This window comes from Aquarana catesbeiana, linkage group LG01 (assembly GCF_042186555.1).
Source record: "Aquarana catesbeiana isolate 2022-GZ linkage group LG01, ASM4218655v1, whole genome shotgun sequence".
Taxonomy (NCBI): Eukaryota; Metazoa; Chordata; class Amphibia; order Anura; family Ranidae; genus Aquarana; species Aquarana catesbeiana.
The window spans coordinates 545524831-545546604 of record NC_133324.1 but is presented as its reverse complement, the minus strand read 5'-3'; the positions used below and the strand labels follow the sequence as shown (position 1 = coordinate 545546604).

At 42.1% G+C, this 21774-nt stretch overlaps 1 protein-coding gene across 3 annotated transcripts in view; it reads left to right on the top strand.

Moving 5' to 3' along the window:
* Positions 1-21774, top strand: part of REXO1 (RNA exonuclease 1 homolog) — a 313808-nt gene that overhangs the window by 199301 nt on the left and 92733 nt on the right. For all 3 annotated transcript variants that reach the window (XR_012235589.1, XM_073595259.1, XM_073595251.1), the window contains exon 8: positions 18863-18973. Coding sequence is in view for 2 of the 3 variants with exons in the window: in XM_073595259.1 (XP_073451360.1) it covers positions 18863-18973 (111 nt within the window). In the remaining variant the exon portion in view is untranslated. The remainder of the gene's footprint in view (positions 1-18862; positions 18974-21774) is intronic.

The following is a 21774-nucleotide window of genomic DNA, read 5'->3' as shown; positions in this document are numbered from 1 at the left end:
TCAAAAAGTGACTGTTTTTGGCCACAGGTAGGCAGCTTTACAGTCTCTGGCCCATTTGGGCTTAGGGATATTGTGTCCCCCCCCTCAGGTGCATTGCTTTAGGACATCCCAATTAGTCATTATTATGGCGCTCTGTGTGCCGTGATGTATGATAAAGAAAAATTGATTTTTAAAACAGCTTACCTGTAAAATCCTTTTCTTGAAGTACATCATGGGACGCAGAGGTCCCTCCCCTCTTTTCTGGGATCGTCATTGCTTGCTACAAAACTGAGGTATTTCCTTTATAGGAGGGGTTATATGGGAGGAACCGTCTTTCTATTGGTTGCCAGTGTCATTATGGTGCTCTGTGTCCCGTGATGTACTTCAAGAAAAGGATTTTACAGGTAAGCTGTATTAAAAATCGATTTTTTGTCACTAGAGCAAATATGTAACTTATATGTTGACGAAATCTATGCAGACGCATGTACAAGCCACAAATGATTTAAAACCAGACAGTCATGTCCATCCAAGGGTCCAAGAAAATAGTGCTCCCAAAGGTGGTGCCAAACCAGTGAAAACCAGAGAGACCAGCCAATGTTGAACGCCCCAGAAAAAAGGTGAGAGATCACTGAGAGATGTAAAAACAAGTCACAATCTATGTAGAGAAAAAAAGGGGCTATATAAAAAGTATATAGTAACATGAAATAATAAAGAATGGCAAGGATATAAAGAATATAAAATGTAATTATTCCATCACTGGATGACAATTTGTCTGCTTTTATCTTTTATTTGTATCAATTTTATATTGTAAAAACTATCATAAAAAGACTAAAGCTCACCATGAATTTTTGGGTCAAAACAATGCATAGTAATACATTGAATCCATAGCCGTAAAGGCATCGTGTCAAAACAATAAAATGCCATCAATGCAAACCCAATTAAAAATATAAGAAAATGACCAGATTTCAAAGAAATGTATGGGTACAGTCTATTCCATAAAAGGACACGGAGCATCCTATCAACTGGATCCAGCGGATGGATAAGAGCAATGGGGCATGCAAGCAAAAATGAGGTCAAAAAGGATGGTACAAATAATAGAGAACAAAGACCACATTGGACAGACATGTGCTGGTGCTACAGAGATATAACCAAAAATGTACATCAGATAGATAGATATATAATATAGCGCAGTGCATGACAAAAGCATGACCATGAATACATTTAGTGATGATGCAAACAGTTCTGCTAACAATTTGATATTATGATGCAAAACTTGTTCTTTATTGCACAGGACCTATTGGCAAGCAACAACTAAATAAATAAACATATAGGGATTATTAGTAAAACATAATATAGAAAAACATGAAAAAAAAAGGGGGGACGACGACACTATATATAGATAGATATATATATATATATATATATATATATATATATATATATATATATATATATTATTTATATATACACTCTTTGTGTATGGACCCAAATATTGGTCCTTTTGTCTCAGAGAAACCAGCCATCACATACAGACATGCCAAATCTGTGGGCAATCAGCTGGTCTAGTACCAGAAGAGATCCATGTAAGCATCTTGACACTTTTCACTGGGGCGGCTGCAACTATTGTATGTGTTACTATGCGAATTGAAAAACTATTGGCGTGGTGTATCTTCTCACCTGTGAATGAGGCTGTTTTTATGTGGGAAAAACTATCCAGGAATTCTGGAAGAGAGCATACCATCACATTCTAAGTATGAGGTCAAAAAACCCTGATCTACCTTGGGGTCTCCATGTTACACTTATACACAATGGCAGATTCCCCCGTATTCAATTCCTCATTCTAGATAGAATCCATCCCCCCTTTGGGGGGCAGATTGGAACACAAAATTGCTCCAATGTGAACTACTTTGGATTTATCAATTACAGGCCACATCTCCCCCAGGTATGAATGAAGCTACCAATTTCAAGTCTTTTTTGGAGGACTATGTTTCAGTTGGTTGGGAGAAATGACTGATAGGACTGATATAGGATAGGTCTTATGTATATATACTGCTGCTAATGGTTTTTTTTTGTTTTTTTTTTTGTTTTTTAGCCCCCCCCCCCCCTTTTTTTATTTTTTATTTTAACTTAATGCTTTACTAATAATAGGTCATGTGCAATAAAGAACAAGTTTTGCATTATATTGCCAATATTATAATATAAATTGCTAGCAGAACTGTTTGCATCATCACTAAGTGTATTCATGGTCATGTTTTTGTCATGTACTGCGCTACTACATTCGTGTATGTGTATATGTGTGTGTATATACCTCAAAAGTATTCACCCTCCTTGACATTTTTCATGTTTTGTTGTCTCACAACCTGGAATTAACATGGATTGTTTGAGGATTTGTATCATTTAATTTACAAAACATGGCTGCTAGGGGTGTTGAAAATGATCGCCGCATCAATGCATCACGACTCTGTCCTTCCCGATTCGGCATCGATGCGGTAGCCAGCGTAATCGATTATGCATGAGGTCATTGTCTTTGCTGGTGATGACAAGCCACCGATCAGCTGGCTGTGCCTGGCGCCGTTCCCCGTCAATGAACGATGTAACCACAGCATGCTGCCCCCACCCAGGCTCTCCCCCTGCTCAGGATTTGTACCTGTGGACACTGGACAATGACCCCTCTCATCTCCCTGATGTGCGGGCGCAGAGAAGAAAAAAAAATTATCCAATTCCCCCATTTACACATTGTAGGTGGATGGGGGAATCCTCCGATAGTGGACCAGTGGGTGAACAATCAGGGTTGCTGTCCTTGCACCTCTATTGACAGCGCTGGTCTCTTTCTCCATGGCAGCGCATTAGAACCCAATGCTGGCTACTTGGCGCATCATGTCTGCAGTCTCTGACCATCCCTTGTATCATGTCTGCAGTCACTGACCATCTCCTGTATCATGTCTGCAGTCTCTGACCATCTCCCGTATCATTTCTGCAGTCTCTGACCATCTCCCGTATCATGTCCGCAGTCTCTGACCATCTCCCGTATCATGTCCGCAGTCTCTGACCATCTCCCGTATCATGTCCGCAGTCTCTGACCATCTCCCGTATCATGTCCGCAGTCTCTGACCATCTCCCGTATCATGTCCGCAGTCTCTGACCATCTCCCGTATCATGTCCGCAGTCTCTGACCATCTCCCGTATCATGTCCGCAGTCTCTGACCATCTCCCGTATCATGTCCGCAGTCTCTGACCATCTCCCGTATCATGTCCGCAGTCTCTGACCATCTCCCGTATCATGTCCGCAGTCTCTGACCATCTCCCGTATCATGTCCGCAGTCTCTGACCATCTCCCGTATCATGTCCGCAGTCTCTGACCATCTCCCGTATCATGTCCGCAGTCTCTGACCATCTCCCGTATCATGTCCGCAGTCTCCGACCATCTCCCGTATCATGTCTGCAGTCTCTGATCATCTCCTGTATCATGTCTGTTGTGTTTGTTTTTTTTTTTTTTTTTTTTAAGAACAGATAAAATAAATAAAATGGAGTTCTCCTGGCTGCTTGAATTATTTTTTTTATGAAAAACGCGCGCAGTAATCTTGATGCATCGCGGAATCGAATCGTTGACATAATTGTAATCGAATTGTTGGGCCAGTGAAGATGCGCACCTCTAATGCCCGCACTTTTGCGGCTATCACAGCTCCAAGTCGCTTTGAATAAGTCGCTATGAGCTTCCCAAATCTTACCACTGGGATTTTTGCCCATTCCTCCTTGCAAAACTGCTACAGCTCCTTCAAGTTGGATGGTTTGCGCTTGTGAGCAGCAATCTTGAAGTCTGACCACAGATTTTCTGTTGGATTGAGGTCTGGGCTTTGACTAGGCCATTCCAACACATTTACATGTTTCCCCTTAAACCACTCAAGTGTTGCTTTAGCAGTGTGTTTGGGGTCATTGTCCTGCTGGAAGGTGAACCTCTCTCCTAGCCTCAAATCACACACAGAGTGGTACAGGTTTTGCTCAAAAATATCCCTGTATTTAGCACTATCCATCTTTCCCTCAACTCTGACCAGTTTCCCAGTCCTGACTGCTGAAACTGGTGTTCTGTGTGTGATGTGATGTGTTGGGTTTGTGCCAGACATAGCATTTTCTTTGATGGCCAAAGTTCAATTTTAGTCTCATCAGAACAGAGCACCTTCCTCCATACATTTTGGGAGTCTCCCACATGCCTTTTCGCAAACTCTCTTGGCAGGCTTACTATTGTGCCATGTTCTTTCCATTTGGTTATGAGAGATTTGATTGTGCTCCTAGGGATCCTCAAAGATTTGAATATTTTTTTATAACCTAACCCTCACTTGTACTTCTCAACAACATTGTCTCTTACTTGTTTGGAGAGTTTCTTGGTCTTCATGGCAGTGTTTGATTAGTGGTGCCTCTTAGTGGTGTTGCAGCCTCTGGGGCCTTTCAAAAAGGTGTTTATATGTAGTGACAGATCACGTGACACTTAGATTGCACACAGGTGGACATCATTTCACTAATTATGTGACTTCTGAAGGTAATTGGTTGCACCAGAGCTTTTTATAGGCTTCATAACAAAGGGGTGAATACATACGCACATACCAATTATCAGTTTTTTATTTCTGAAAAATAGTTTTATGTATATATTTTTCTAATTTTACTTCACCAACTTAGACTACTGTGCTAAAGGCTGTAATGTAACAGCCTGTGTGTGTGTGTGTATGTGTATGTGTATGTGTGTGTATGTGTATATATATATATATATATATATATATATATATATATATATATATATGTATATGTATATTTTTTTTAATGTGCGTGTACATATACATTTTTGATGATATCTCTGTAGTACCAGCACATGTCTGTCCAATGTGGTCCTTGTTCTCTATTATTTTTACCATTCTTTTTTGCTCTCATTCCTCCAGTGATTTTCCACCCGGCGCATGGGCCACTTGTATGCTACGACACTCAGTGGGCTTTCTCTGTTTGGCTGGCATTTTCCTCTCGTTCAGGTTGTTGCTTGGCAACCTGGGGGTCTGGTCCGCCACCGTCAGCCTGCCCACATGCGCGTCGGTGGGTGTATGGCGCAGGACGCTGCACGCCACTGGGGACCAGCTTGCAACACACGCCAGACTAGCATGGCAGAAGTATACTGCAGCCGCGGCTTGGCTTCCTGCTAGCTGCCAGCTGAAAAGGCGCTCACATGCCCCATTGCTCTTATCCATCCGCTGGATCCAGTTGATAGGATACTCCTCGTCCTTTTTATGGAATAGACTGCACCCATCCTTTTCTTTGAAATCTGGTAATTTTCTTTTTTCCCCTTACCAATGTCTGCTGTTTGTTTTTTCTGTCTCTGTACTTCCCATTCAATGGGTCGACACGTGGTCTAGTAATGTCCCTCTGCAACTTATTGTGATTTTTTTTTTTCATTGGGTTTTGACCCAAAAAATTTTGTACAAATAAAGATAAAGCAGACAAATTGGCATCCAGTGATGGAATAATTGTATATTCTTTATATCCTTGCCATCCTTGGTTAGTTCATGTTACTATTAGAGGTCGACCGATATGGGTTTTTCTCTGGCCGATGCCAAAGCCGATATTTAGAAATCTCAGTGGCCGATGGCCGATATATGATGCCGATTTTTTTGGGCCGATATATTAGGCCGATTTCTTTTTTTTTTTTTCCCTTCATCTCATAAAATCTAACAGTTAGACCCCTTTTACACTGGGGCGATGCGCTGGCAGGATGTTAAAAAAAAGTCCTGCAAGCAGCATCTTTGGAGCGGTGTATACCGCTCCTCCACCACTCCTGCCCATTGAAATGAATGCGCACCGCTGCCGAAGCGCCTGCAAAGCGTTTTGGCAGCAGCACTTCAGGGGCGCATTTAATCCCTTCTTCGGCCGCTAGCTGGGTTATAAGCGCCCCGCTAGCAGCCGAATAGCGCCGCTAAAATGACGGTAAAGTGCCGCTAAAACTAACAGCGTTTTACCGTCAACGCCTGCCCGCTCCAGTGTGAAAGCAGCCTTAAGTAATAAGTGATACAGAAAAATTTTTATATTTAAACATTTATTAAACAAAACAAACCTCCAATCATTTCACTTGTATGTATAATTTAGATTAAAAAAAATAACTATATCTTAAATATTTAATACACAAAAACAGGTAATCAAAACTTTTGGACGAAAAAAAATGGACTAACTTTACTGCTTTTTTTTTTTTTTATTTCATTAGTGTATTTTTTTTTAAAAAAATTGCGTTTGAAAGACCGCTGCGCAAATACCGTGTGACATAAAATATTGCAACAACCGCTATTTTATTCCCTAGGATCTCTGCTAGAAAAAATATATATAATGTTTGGGGGTTCTAAGTGATTTTATAGCAGAAAATACAGGATATTTACTTGTAAGCAACAAGTGTCAGAAAAGATTTAGTCTTTAAATGGTTAAACTGAAAACTTCTCCACAGAGTTCAGTCTATTGATAAAAGAACCTGAAAGAGATACAAATGTATCTTCTTATCAGACTTGGCAGGCTGCCCAGAGGAGGAGAGAAGAAAACTTCAGACAACTTGCATTGACTATTACAGAAGTCATTTGCAAGTCCCGCTGAAGGTATAATCGGCTTTTTTTATCAGCACAATCGGCCGATGCCGATTAAGTAAAAAGAGCCAAATATCGGCCGATATATCGGTCGACCTCTAGTTACTATATACTTTATATACCCCCTTTTTTTTTCTCAACATAGATTGCGACTTGTTTGTCTTTTACATCTCCCAGTGCACTCTTGCCTTTTTCTGGGGCGTTCAACATTGGCTGGTCTCGCTGGTTTTCACTGGTTTGGCACCACCTTTGGGAGCACCAATTTCTTGGAACCTTGGATGGACATGACTGTCTGGTTTTAAATTATTTGTGGCTTGTACATGTGTCTGCATAGATTTCCTCAACATGTAAGTTCCATATTTGCTCTAGTGACATAGGAACAAAAATGGTTTTGTGTTTATATCATGCGATTTATCTATTTATTGTTTATCTTCATTATAGAAGCAATCTGCTCTAGTAATTTACACGCCCCTGAAGAAAAGTCTCTGAAACATGTTGGGTGGGGTCTATGCGGTTTGCCATGGTGTTATCATCACCGTAGTCCTGAGACCACTCTAGAGTTTTAATTCCTCATTGTTTGCTATGCATGTTCATTTTGACACTTAAACGTATCAGCCAAATGTGTTAGCATTTTAATATTGTCAATCGAATACATTTTGTATAAATTTTACTACTACTTTTTGATGTTATTGATTTAAATTTATTGGGCCATTAAAGTCCCGTTAAGGGGCAACCTTCTCCATTTTTCCAATCATTTGGGATGTGGGCTCACTTTATTGTTCAACCACACCACCTTTTCTTCTTGATTTAATTTAATACTATGGTTTTTCTGTGTCCCTTTTTAATACAAGACCTCAACATATCCATTCACTAACCTGTTGAATTTTAGTGAAATTTAGTGCTCCTCTTATTTCACAAAAGTTCAAAACCTACCTGTGTAGTAATCTCTTCTCTCCCCCCCAACAACAACAAACTAGCTGCAAAAAGGCTAACTTAATTTGCAAAATAGAGAAGCAGTGTCCTCATACTGTGCTGTCATTGTTCTCAAGACCTTCTCAGTGCTACCAGTAAGTATTTTATAGGACAGGTAGGTGCTCTGTTTGAAACAATTGCAGAGCATGCACCAGTACTGTCCACAAAAAAAGAGTTCGGGCGGCACAGTGGTGTAGTGGTAGCACTCTCACCTAGCAGTAAGAAGGGTCGCTGGTTCGAATCCCAACCACGACACTACCTGCCTGGAGTTTGTATGTTCTCCCTGTGCCTGCGTGGGTTTCCTCCGGGTACTCCGGTTTCCTCCCACACTCCAAAGACATGCTGGTAGGTTAATTGGATCCTGTCTAAATTGTCCCCAGTGTGTATGAATGTGAGTTAGGGACCTTAGATTGTAAGCTCCTTGAGGGTAGGGACTGATGTGAATGTAAAATGTAAATGTAAAGTGCTGCGTAAATTGACGGCGCTATATAAGTACCTGAAATAAATAAAATAAAATAAGTTTAGTAAAGCAGTTTAACAGCTACTTTAGTTTGAGGAGTTGCAATCAGAAGCTCAGTGAAGCTGGCCCCCCTACAATCAGCACAAATAAAAACTCAAGTGTGTTTCTTTAGTGCTACGTTTGTGCTGTTTTGTGCCGTAAAAATTTACATTTGTGCTGCTTTTATTTTTAAGATATTAGCAATTGTTTTTTCCAGACTATGACATCACCTAGCCCCCCTACAACGCCCAAATGACACAAAACTAGTCTCGTTGGTTAGTGCTACGTTTGTGCTGTTTTGTGCTGCTAAAAATTCCGTTCTATCTTTTATCGTTTTTGCGTTATTAATGATTTATTAAAGGTCACCAAAGGTCAGTCAGCCCCCCTACAATGCCCAAATGACGCAAAACTGGTCTCGTTGGTTAGTGCTACGTTTGTGCTGTTTTGTGCTGCTAAAATTTCCGTTCTATCTTTTATCATTTTCGTGTTATTAATGATTTATTATCGGTCACCAAAGGTCAGTCAGCCCCCCTACAACGCCCAAATGACACGAAACTGGTCTCGTTGGTTAGTGCTACGTTTGTGCTGGTTTGTGCTGCTAAAATTTTTATTTGTGCTGTTATGGTTTTTAAGTTATAACAGTTTTTTTTTTTTCAAACCCCACTCACTTTGCCCACCCTACAATCAGCACAAATAAAAACTCAAGTGCGTTTCTTTAGTGCTACATTTGTGCTGTTTTGTGCTGCTAAAATTTCTGTCCTACCTTTTATCGTTTTTGCGTTATTAATGATTTATTAAAGGTCACCGAAGGTCACTCAGCCCCCCCTACAACACCCAAATGACACAAAACTGGTCTCGTTGGTTAGTGCTATGTTTGTGCTCTTTTGTGCTGCTAAAATTTCCATTCTATCTTTTATCGTTTTCGCGTTAATGATTTATTAAAGGTCACCAAAAGTCAGTCAGCCCCCCTACAACACCCAAATGACACAAAACTGGTCTTGTTGGTTAGTGCCTCATTTGTGCTGGTTTGTGCTGCTAAAATTTTTATTTGTGCTGTTATGGTTTTTTAGTTATAACAGCTTTTTTTATATTTGTGCTTTTTTGTGTCATAATAATAAAAATTTGCGCTGCTTTTATTTTTAAGATAATAGCAATTTGTTTTTTCCAGATGATGACATCACCCCGCTCTCCTGTCACATACCTGGTTAGTGAGCTCCTGGTTAGAAAGCAGCCATGGGAGCACAGTGAGGTATGAGTGCCTGTGATCAGTCCAGTAGACTGCCTGGTGGAAGCAGTCAGCAGGTGGATGTGGCGGCAGAACCAGCTGGTGGCAGATGAGCTGGCACTGAGCTTGGCTGGTGGCAGACTGTGGGTAAGCAGCTGGAAGCAGGAGACAGATGAGACCTTGCTGGGCTGAAGAGCTGTAGCAGGCTGGATGAGCAGGATGCAGGGTCAGATGAGCCGGATCCATAATGGTCAGGCAGATCAGGCATAGACGGCACACAACAGGATAATCGGGTCACAAACCAAGTCAGCAACAGGAGGTAGATCAGGCAAGAAGAGAAGGCAGAAGCAGAATCCAGAGACAAGCCAAGGTCAGGGCAGGTAGCAGTCAAACGGAGGTCAGGAGCAAGCTGGGTTAGGATCAGAGGTCAAACACAGGAATCAGGAATGAACACACAGAAGCGGCACACCAAATTGCAGCCTGTTTAAATAGTCTGTCTGGTGCCAGCATTGGTGACAGGCTCACGCTCATCTGCCCAGCCAGTTGCCAGTCTGCGCATGCGCATATGTATGTACAGGGAGACATCATTTGTGCTATGCGAAAGCCTTCCCTGACACCCCCTACAGCAGCCAAACAAAATGAAAACGGGCTGGTTGGTTTGTGTTGGTTAAATAGTAAATAACTGAAAAACAAAAAGTGGTAGAACTGATATTTAAACAGCACAAAGGAGGCACCAACCAGCCCAGTTTCATGCCCTTTGTCTCTTGTAGGGGGGCTGGGTAACCTTTGGTGACCTTTAATAAATCAACATTAACTGAAAAACAAAAGGAGATCGAATGGAAAGTAAATTGGCACAAATCAACACAAACGTGGCACTAACCAACCAGCCCGTTTTCATTTTGTTTGGTTGTTGTAGGGGGTGTCAGGGAAGGCTTTTGCATAGCACAAATGATGTCTCCCTGTACATACATATGTGCATGCGCAGACTGGCAACTGGCTGGGCAGATGAGCGTGAGCCTGTCACCAATGCTGGCACCAGACAGACTATTTAAACAGGCTGCAATTTGGTGTGCCGCTTCTGTGTGTTCATTCCTGATTTCTGTGTTTGACCTCTGATCCTAACCCAGCTTGCTCCTGACCTCCGTTTGACTGCTACCAGCCCTGACCTTGGCTTGTCTCTGGATTCTGCTTCTGCCTTCTCTTCTTGCCTGATCTACCTCCTGTTGCTGACTTGGTTTGTGACCCGACTATCCTGTTGTGTGCCGTCTATGCCTGATCTGCCTGACCATTATGGATCCGGCTCATCTGACCCTGCATCCTGCTCATCCAGCCTGCTACAGCTCTTCAGCCCAGCAAGGTCTCATCTGTCTCCTGCTTCCAGCTGCTTACCCACAGTCTGCTACCAGCCAAGCTCAGTGCCAGCTCATCTGCCACCAGCTGGTTCTGCCGCCACATCCACCTGCTGACTGCTGCCACCACGCAGTCTACTGGACTGATCACAGGCACTCATACCTCACTGTGCTCCCATGGCTGCTTTCTAACCAGGAGGTCACTAACCAGGTACGCGACAGGAGAGCAGGGTGATGTCATCATCTGGAAAAAAACAAATTGCTATTATCTTAAAAAAAAAGCAGCACAAATTTTTATTATTATGACACAAAAAAGCACAAATATAAAAACAAGCTGTTATAACTAAAAAAACATAACAGCACAAATAAAAATTTTAGCAGCACAAACCAGCACAAATGAGGCACTAACTAACGAGACCAGTTTTGTGTCATTTGGGTGTAGTAGGGGGGCTGAGTGACCTTTGGTGACCTTTAATAAATCATTAATAACGCAAAAACGATAAAAGGTAGAACGGAAATTTTAGCAGCACAAAACAGCACAAATGTAGCACTAAAGAAACACACTTGAGTTTTTATTTGTGCTGATTGTAGGGTGGGCAAAGTGAGTGGGGTTTGAAAAAAAAAAATAAACTGTTATAACTTAAAAACCATAACAGCACAAATAAAAATTTTAGCAGCACAAACGTAGCACTAACCAACGAGACCAGTTTTGTGTCATTTGGGCGTTGTAGGGGGGCTGACTGACCTTTGGTGACCTTTAATAAATCATTAATAACGCAAAAACGATAAAAGATAGAACGGAATTTTTAGCAGCACAAAACAGCACAAACGTAGCACTAACCAACGAGACCAGTTTTGTGTCATTTGGGCGTTGTAGGGGGGCTAGGTGATGTCATAGTCTGGAAAAAATAATTGCTAATATCTTAAAAATAAAAGCAGCACAAATGTAAATTTTTACGGCACAAAACAGCACAAACGTAGCACTAAAGAAACACACTTGAGTTTTTATTTGTGCTGATTGTAGGGGGGGCCAGCTTCGCTGAGCTGCAATCAGAACAGATTGCAGCAAGAACAGCAGTATAAAAGATTGGGCTATGAAATTCAGTCCAAGGTTTTTCTTAACAGTCAATATGATCAGCACAGTAGCAAAATATTAGATTGCCTTGATGCCTCGCTTGTTTGAATGTTTAATCTAGGGTGCCCTAGCTGTTAAAGTGTAATAAAAATCTCCCAAAAAGTTACATATATTGTAGTTTACTAGTTTTTAGGTGTTTTGGCTTTGCTAGTTTTCACTTTTCAGGCTTAGAACAAGAAAATACCTGCTTATCGTGTCCAAAATGTGGTGTCCTTGTTACAGTTAGGGGAATAAATATTTGATCCCCTACTGATTTTGTACGTTTGCCCACTGACAAAGAAATGATCAGTCTATAATTTTAATGGTAGTTTATTTTAACAGTAAGAGACAGAATAACAACAAAAATATCCAGAAAAACGTATTTCAAAAAAGTTATAAATTGATCTGCATTTTATTGAGGTGAAATAAGTATTTGACCCCTATCAATCAGCAAGATTTCTGTCTCCCAGGTGGCTTCTATACAGGTAACGAGCTGAAATTTATCCCTTAAAGGGAGTGCTCCTAATCTCAGCTTGTTACCTGTATAAAAGACACCTGTCCACAGAAGCAATCAGATTCCAATCTCTCCGCCATGGCCAAGACCAAAGAGCTTTCCAAGGATGTAAGGGACAAGATTGTAGACCTACACAAGGCTGGAATGGGCTACAAGACCATCGCCAAACAGCTTGGTGAGAGGGTGACAACAGTTGGTGCGATTATTTGCAAATGGAAGAAACACAAAATATCTGTCAATCTCCCTCGGTCTGGGCCTCCATGCAAGATCTCATCTTGTGGAGCTTCAATGATCATGAGGACGGTGAGGAATCAGCCCAGAACTACACTGGAGAATCTTGTCAATGATCTCAAGGTAGCTGGGACCATAGTCACCAAGAAAACAATTGGTAACTCACTACACCATGAAGGACTTAAATCCTGCAGCACCCTGCTCAAGAAAGCACATGTACAGGTCCATCTGAAGTTTGCTAATGAACATCTGAATGATTCAGAGGAGAACTGGGTGAAAGTGTTGTGGTCAGAAGAGACCAAAATCAAGCTCTTTGGCATCAACTCCACTCGCCATGTTTGGAGGAGGAGGAATGCTGCCTATGACCTCAAGAACACCATCCCCATCATCATACATGGAGGTGAAAACATGCTTTGGGGTGCTTTTCTGCTAAGGGGACAGGACAACTTCACCACATCAAAGGGACGATGGACGGTGCCATGTACCATCAAATCTTGGGTGAGAACCTTCTTCCCTCAGCCAGGGCATTGAAAATGGGTCGTGAATGAGTATTCCAGCATAATGACCCAAAACACACGGCCAAGGCAACAAAGGCGTGGCTCAAGAAGAAGCACATTAAGGTCCTGGAGTGGCCTAGCCAGTATCCAGACCTTAATCCCATAGAAAATATGTGGCGGGAGCTGAAGGTTCGAGTTACCAAATGTCAGTCTCGAAACCTTAGTGACTCGGAGAGGATCTGTAAAGAGGAATGGGACAAAATCCCTCCTGAAATGTGGGCAAACCTGGTGGCCTGGTGGAAACGCTTGAGCTCTGTGATTGCCAACAAGGGTTTTGCCACCAAGTACAAAGTCATGTTTTGCGAAGGGGTCAAATACTTATTTCACTCAATCAAATGCAAATCAATTTATAACTTTTTTGAAATGCGTTTTTCTGGATTTTTTTGTTGTTGTTTTGTCTCTCACTGTTAAAATAAACCTGCCATTAAAATTATAGACTGATCACTTCTTTGTCGGTGGGCAAACATACAAAATCAGCAGGAGATTAAATACTTTTTTCCCTCACTGTATGTCCTGTGTGCTTAACCATTTCCAGCCCGGCTTATAGCAGAATGACGGCCAGGCGGTGGTTCTGTTATCCTGACTGGACGTCATATGATGTCTTTCAGGATAACATGCCAGCGTGTGCCCGCGGGGGCACGCAGTGCGGGGAGCGTTGGTGCTGTGTGTCACTGACACACCGCATCTCCGAACGTAGTAAGGAGCCTCTGACGGAGGCTCCTTACCACGTGATCAGCTTTGACCAATCAGCTGATCACAGCGTGAACCAGGAAGTTATTTATTATTATTATTATACAGGATTTATATAGCGACAACAGTTTGTGCAGCGCTTTACAACATGAGAGCAGACAGTACAGTTACAATACAATTCAATACCGGACGAATTAGAGGGTCCTGCTCGTTAGAGCTTACTATCTAGGAGGGAGGGTCAAGTTATACAAAAGGCAATAGCTGTGGGTGGATGATGTGATGGAGAAAGTAAAAGTACAGTTGTTTGGGGGCAGGATAGGCTTCTATGAAGAGAAGGTTTTTCAGGGATTGTCTAAAAGCAAGCAGAGTAGGAGATAGTCGTACAGATTGGGGCAGGGAGTTCCAGAGGATGGGAGAGGCTCGAGAAAAGTCTTGGAGGCGAGCATGGGAGGAGGTGACGAGGTAACTAGAGAGCAGGAGGTCTTGGGAGGAACAAAGGGAACAAGTAGGTTGTTGTTTTGGGACTAGGTTAGTGATGTAGCTGGGGGCCGAGTTGTGGATGGCTTTGTAAGTTGTTAGAATTTTTAATTTAATTTGTTAGGTGAGTGGAAGCCAGTGGAGGGATTGACAGAGAGGGGTATCTGACACTGAGCGGTTTGTAAGGTGGATGAGCCTGGCAGCAGCATTCATGATGGACTGAAGGGGGGATAGCCTGTAATCCTGTGAGGAGGGAGTTGCAGTAGTCAAGGCGGGAGATGACCAGGGAGTGAACTAGGAGTTTTGTGGCGTCATTGGTTAGAAAGGGGCATATTTTGGAGATGTTGTGGAGGTTGAGACGGCAAGATTTGGAAAGTGTTTGGATGTGGGGCCGAAAGGATACTCCAGAGTCCAGGGTTACACCTAGGACCTTGGCATGCGGGGACGGGCTGAATGTAGTGTTATTGATTTTGACAGAGAGATCAGGGGTAGAGGCATGCGTCTATCGGTGCCCATCAGTGCTGTATAACAGTGCCGCCTATCAGTGCCATTCAATTCCACATAACAGTGCGGCTTCATCAGTGCCCGTCAGTGAAGGAGAAAACAAAATTTTATAACAGACAAAAAAAACTTTTTTTTTTTTTTTCAAAAAATTTCGGTCTTTTTTAGTTTGTTTAGCAAAAAATAAAAACCCCAGATGTGATCACATACCACCAGAAGAAAGCTCTATTTGTGGGAAGAAAATGATAAAAATTTTGTTTGGGTACAGTTTTGTATGAATGCGCAATTATCATTCAAAGTGCGACAGCACTGAAAGCTGAAAATTGTCCTGGGCAGGAAGGGGGAAAGTGCCCACTATTGAAGTGGTTAAAGAGTCTGCTCACATAATTTGTAATAAAAACATATTTGTCATTCTGAAGCTTCCCCCCAACCACTTTACATATTATTTTATATATACTGTGATTCTGTACTTGCCAAATATGCTGCAGAAATCTCCACCCACTAAGTTTGGCTGCAACCATTTTAACTGTGGGCAGCTGAAGCTGCTGCCTGTTCACTTCCTGGATTTACACAGACACACTTTCAGCTCTGCAGCTCTCATTTGCTCTTATGACTCATCCCCCCTCCCTTCCTGGCAAACTCTCACGAGGGTGAATGAGAGAGCTGTGCATGATGTCATAAGCCTAGGCTTTTTACCAGACAAGAAACAGGAAGAGGTCTGTATAAGATATTTACTGGCAGAAAAAAATGTTTTACTATTCAAAGTTAAAACAACAAGGTCAGAAGATTTAATAGATGGAAAAATTTAAAAAACGACTGAAGGTCCGCTTTAAGGAAAGCACAAAACCTTTTTATTGTGTGAACTATTAGTTCCACAAATTTACTTTGTAACGGAAATGAACAAAGACAGCAATGGACAATGGGGGAAAAGAAAGGTAGACACGTAGAAAAAGGAAGTTTGTTATTCAGAGGATTACCAGGAGAAAATAAAGAAAATAGAAAACTTGATGCAGCCACTATCTCTAAAGACTGGTAATCTGCAATATATTACATTTTTTTCAGGGTGGGTTTAGATATGCTTTAACCACTTTCTGACCAGCTCACGCAGATATACTGCGGCAGGTCGGCTCTCCTGTGCGAACCGACGTAGCTGTATGTCGGTCCGTGCAAGGAGGATAACGGGCGCGCGCCTTGCGGACTCTGTCCGCTGGCGACCCGCAATCGCTGTGTACATGTCAGAAACCATGAAATCAGACCAAGACAGAAGTACAAAGTGGGAGTCCCGCAAAAAAAAATTTTTTGAAAGTCAGCAGCTGCTGACTTTTAAAATAAGGACACTCACCTGTCCCGGGGTCCAGCGATGTATGCACCTGAGACCGAATCATCCCTCGGTCCTCGGGTGCTGCCGCCGCCATTCTCAATGAGGGAATCAGGAAGTGAAGCGTTGCGGCTTCACTTCCCGGTTCCCTACTGCGCATGCGCGAGTCGCGCTGCGCTTTCTTAGTGGTCCCCGCTATCTCCTGGGACCTGTGTGTTTCCCAGGAGACAGCGGGGGAGTGCGGGAGGGGGCGTGACTCCCGCGGGAGTCTATTCCCAGAAGTGGGTGCAGATACCTCTATTATACAGGTATCTGCACCCCCCTCCCCCCTGAAAGGTGCCAACTGTGGCACCGGAGGGGGGGAGGAATCTGATGAGCGGAAGTTCCACTTTTGGGTGGAATCCCGCTTTAAATCGCACATGTTTAATAATAAAAGCAAATAGAACAAACGTAGTCAAAACATAGCCAAAGTTCAGTAACCGGAACAGATAGTCAGCCAAGCCAATAAAGTCAGGGATCAATGTAGTGGAACAGCAAGCAGGATCTGAAGCCAGAAGGGATGTCAGCCAAGCAAGTCTTTAAACGGGAACGCAGGAGATGGTCTCTGTGATGTTGATCAAGGCGAAGGCAGAGATCTTCTGGACTGGACGGCTTAAGTAGGCAGGACTGAAGAGCAGGATATCATCGACAGCTGAGTAATTGTGGAGAGATAGGAGCTGGCAATTAGCCGACAGCTGAGCGACCAGCTCTGAGAAGGAAGGGCTGAGCCCAGCCCTGACAGTACAGAGGCAGAAAGGGGAACTGCCTATGTAAACAAGGTGATTCCCCGTTCTGTTTAATGACATGTCTGAGATCTTGTGTTCCAAGTGATCGGGAACAGTGATCTCTGTCATGTCCCAGTGAGCTTATCCCCACTAGAGTTAGAACGCACCCAGGGAACACACTTAACCCCTTGATCACCCCCTAGTGTTAACCCCTTTCCTGCCAGTGTCATTTTTACATTGATCAATGCATCTTTAAAGCACTGATCAATGTAATAATGTCACTGGTCCCCAAAAAGTGTCATTTAGGGTCAGATTTGTCCGCTGCAATGTTGCAGTCCTGCTAAAAATCACAGATCGCCACCATTACCAGTAAAAACAATAAAAAAATAAAAGTCCCTAAGTCTATTCCATAGTTTGTAGACACGATAACTTTTGCGCAAACCAATCAATATATGCCTATTGCGATTTTTTTTTTGTGGATATGTATTCTAGCAGAAAGTAAAAAAAAAAATGTTTTTTGTTTTTTTTTTTTCTAAATTGTTGGTCTTTTTTTTGTTTTATAGCACAAAAAATAAAAACTGCAGAGGTGATCAAATACCACCAAAAGAAAGCTCTATTTGTGGGTAAAAAAAGGACGTCAATTTTGTTTGGGTACAGCGTTGCACGGCCGTGCAATTGTCAGTTAATGCGACGCAGTGCTGTATTACAAAAAATGGCCTCATCATTAAGGGGGCAAATCCTTCTGGAGCTGAAGTGGTTAAAGGCAAACTCCACTTTTGTTTTCTACATGTTACACATGTATTTAGTGATTTAGTGTGTACCGTGTTGCTAAAAGTACTATTTTGTGGATGTTTTTTTTTTTTTTTTTTTTTACAGCTATTTTTTTTTTCCTTTCTTTCTTTGGGCAAGAGGTGCTGATTTTTCTTTTGTGGTGAGCCGAAAGTTAAACGGCAGCCATTTTAGAAATAACCTTCAGAAGCATAACAAGCAAGCATAGGGTATTCCTATAATCCTGGTTTCACTTTGTTAAAGGGCACAACTTGCCCAGGTTTTGGCCCCAGTTTATTCATTTTTAATAACTTTTATTGCTTCTTTCTGTACATTGTTTTTCAATGTGACTGTGTTTTACACAGATCTCCTTCAATCCTTACTGCTGAAGCTGTAAATAGAGGGTAGGTGGCATCAGGGAAAGATTGTAGACATATTTTTCCTTTTTTATCACAATGATTAATCATAGAGATCACTTGCAGTCAAATTCTTGCATTTGGAGCGGTCTTCAGTGCATGCAATTCCATGGGAAAGAACACTTTTTAAATATGAGCTCCAGGGAAAAAAATACTGTAAATTCCTCAATAGCCACAAAGGATATCCATCCTCTTTTTGTGTGCCTTTGTAAAATTAGCAGTGACATCAGTACTGTGCTTTACATGGTCTGTGAAGAGAGCAGAGCTATCAGAGGACCCTGCTGGTCCACCTGCTACAGCCTGCCTGCAGAAAATAAAGGAGGGGAGGGGGCAGTTACAAGACCAGACACCCTGCACAAGGAGAGAGAGCAGCAGTTACTGGTCTTTTTACAGGAAGCTCCTGCACAGAGGCAAAGTTTCACACTGGATTGCTGCACAGATATGACGGATAACACACACACACACACACACACACACACACAACATGAAAGCACATGCCTCTTGTATTTAGGCAATTTTTGCTTATCCTGAAGTTGTGCATTTAATTGCCATTCCCCCAGCACTGACACCTGCTGGGGAGGGTTTAAATTTTTTTTGTTTTATACATGTGGAGATTGCTGGCCTTATGTTTGTGGGTGTGGAACTAAAGCTTTTAAAATTTGTTTCCTGTTGCAAAATGTTATTTAGAAAGGTTTGGCAAGAGACTAATTTTTTCATTTTAAAATACATATTTTTGTAGACTGGAATTAAATAATAAAAGAATAAACCAAAATTGGCTAGTATACTAATGGCAAAAGCCACTTTTTCCCGACATGAATAATTTGTATTTAGAAAGCAGTGTATATTGTTCATGTTTGTACTTTTTACCCTTTTGTTTTACTTCTAGAAGTTGCTAACAAGAAAGCAATTTCCCATAAGTCTGTCCTTGATGGAAAGTTGGCAACAAAGACCAGCTTCACTGTACAACCTAGTGTTCATCAAGAGGAAGATAGGACAGGTAGGTAACATTCGGGTTAATAGTTTGTCTTCTTTGTCCTTCCTCTAACCTTTTGACTGCCAGGGACGTGTCCTGCACATCATGGCAATTCGTTTTAAACCAAGCTCACAAGCTTCAGCATGCTCCTGGCTTTATAGACGAAGTTAATGTTGGTAATACAGTGCACTATGCAGTTCAGGTCCCCAGTAGTTTTAAAAACAACTTATAGCTTTACAATTTGGAATTTAATTAGAGTGCCATACCTGTGGGCTCATTGTGGCTTACCAGCAGCCTGGCTGAAAAACTACTAATGGAAGAGGTCTGCAGTGTCTTGGCTATGATCTTGTACATCCTGTACATTGGACGCACTCTCTGCATCATTGGAATATGAGCTCTCCCTCTTTCAAGACTCATGCATGTACAGTGTGCTCTCCCTCCCCTGTTGCAGCAGCACCAAGCTCAACTGCTATGGCAACTGGTGGAAAGCCTGCAATCTTTAAAGAGGGAGAGCACTTGTTACAGTAATGATGAGAGTACCCAACTTCCCAGATCATAGGTAAGACAGCACAGATCTCTCCCATTAGTAGTTTTTCAGCCAGGCTGTGGGTAAGCTGTGATGCTACACAGTGTACCACTTGACTACATTGCACTACCTTTTGTAATCTATCTTTGTGAATTAATTTTTAGTTTTTTGCTAGACTATACTAGCTGCATTGCTAGGATTCTGGCATGACGCACGCTCAAACGCACCAAAAAGAGAAGATTTGCAGATTGTGGCTGCATTTTACTGCTCAATGGGCATGGCTTAGTAGAAAATTGAATGTAAAGGCACCCATACATGGATCAGTATTTGGTCAGCAGGCATGGGGGAATTAGATCTTTTTTTTTTTCTGTTCAACTTACTGGCTAAATGAAAAAAATGTATGGCCAGCTTAAGCTTTATTGCTGTATTCACTGCACATCTACTGTATGCTGTAGCCTTGTATCCACAAAATATTTCTTAATTACTGGACAATAAGCAAGAGTGTAAAGCTGGCCATAGATTCTTTCTTTTTGACCATCCACCATGCAAGCAAGGTGGATGGAGGAATCCTCCCCACTGTGCTATATTGTATTCTGACAGCTGGGGTTTCTCCGCTATCAGAATACATTAATCAGTCCTGCAGCAAAGTGTACATCATAATTTACCTCTGTAGAGATTTTAGTTCTGCTAAAAGGCCATTTTCCCATTTGAAACCAGCTTTGATCATAGACAAGACGGCTTTGAAAAAGGGATATACTCAGTGTTGTGGATTCCTTCTGCTAACCAAACTTTCTCAAGAAATTTAATTTCCTATTTTTTTATCCAAGAAAATCGGTGATTTCTAGCCAGTTCTAATAGCACTCAACTTCCTATGTGTGCACACTTTCATAGAAAGTATTTACACACATATGAAGTGTACTTTTAACAACATATCTGACACCAGGGAAAGGACTGGTTGCCATAAGGACACTTACGAACTCTCTCAGCAGAATTTTTCTGCTTGCACTTCTGCTTGTTAAAGAAAATCTATGGTCGCAGCACACACACAGGTCACTCAGTTTACTTATTTGGGGGTTTGCATATCTCCAAGGGTTGTGGATTACCTTGGTCTGAACCTGCTGCCTCTGGTGGACCCCTTCAAAAGGAAAATTGAGATATGGAAGAATCTTCCTCTATCGGTGTTAGGACATGTAAACCTTCTGAAAACGAAGATACAGTTTTTTAAAATATTTTTTACGTAATTCCCCCATTTGGTTTCCACGCTAATTTATCCGTCAGGTACATGGTATGTTTGGTGTTTTCATATGGGGAAAATTCCCTCTCAGAATAGGCCTTACTGCACGTCAGGAGCCATGGGGACAAGGGGGCTTGGCACTCCCTGAACTTTATAAATAATTTTTGGCCGGCCAGGAAGTTTTTGCACGTAGTGACTTCTTGGGGACAATGGATTCTGCCACAATCTTGGAAGCGGTGGATTGTGCTCGTGTATCAATGCTCTCCTCGTGTATCAATGCTCTGGGGCTAAATTTCCACTGACCGGTACTATGCGAGCCACCATTAAGACGGTGTTCAGGACTTACTGGCGCCTGCTTCTACTACCTTGTCACAGGCTTCAACGCTGTGGAGGAACCCTCTTTTTTCCCCACTCGCTCACTATAGCAGATCCAATAATATGGGTGTCAAAGGGGAGAAAAACCTTGGGTGATGTCACTAGAGGGGACGAGTTGTTACAATTTGCGCATTCAAAATAAAAATTTGACCTACCATATCTCTTTCGCTACCTCCAATTGAGACACATTTTTATCTCCTAGTTTGGCTCCATTAAGCTGGAACTTAGGTCCTCAATTCTGTAGAATATTATACTGGACGAATCCATGAAAAAAACATTATCAGAATTATATATAATGAACTTTTTCCTGTCTCTCCCCCCTCGGTAACCAGGTGCAGGAAGCAATGGGTGGCGGAGGTTCCGGATTTGGGTGGAGCATCCCTTTTACTCGGTGTCGGCTAAAGACAGCTTAATTCAATTTAAGTTCCTACACAGGATATATTACACACCAGCAAAGTTGTCAGATTTACCCGGGAACATCCGCAGAATGTTGGCGTTGCTCACAATCTCCAGCTAACTTTAGCCACATTTTTGGGGATTGTCAGGCAGCCAAGGAGTTTTGGTCTGGCGTCCAGTGCTGTGTGACGGAGATTGCCTCTGTGCCTTTGACAGTGGCAACATGCTTGGCTCAGTGGAGGGCTTAGCGCCCACTAGGGTGCAGCGCATTTTGCTTAGCCTATTAATGTTTTA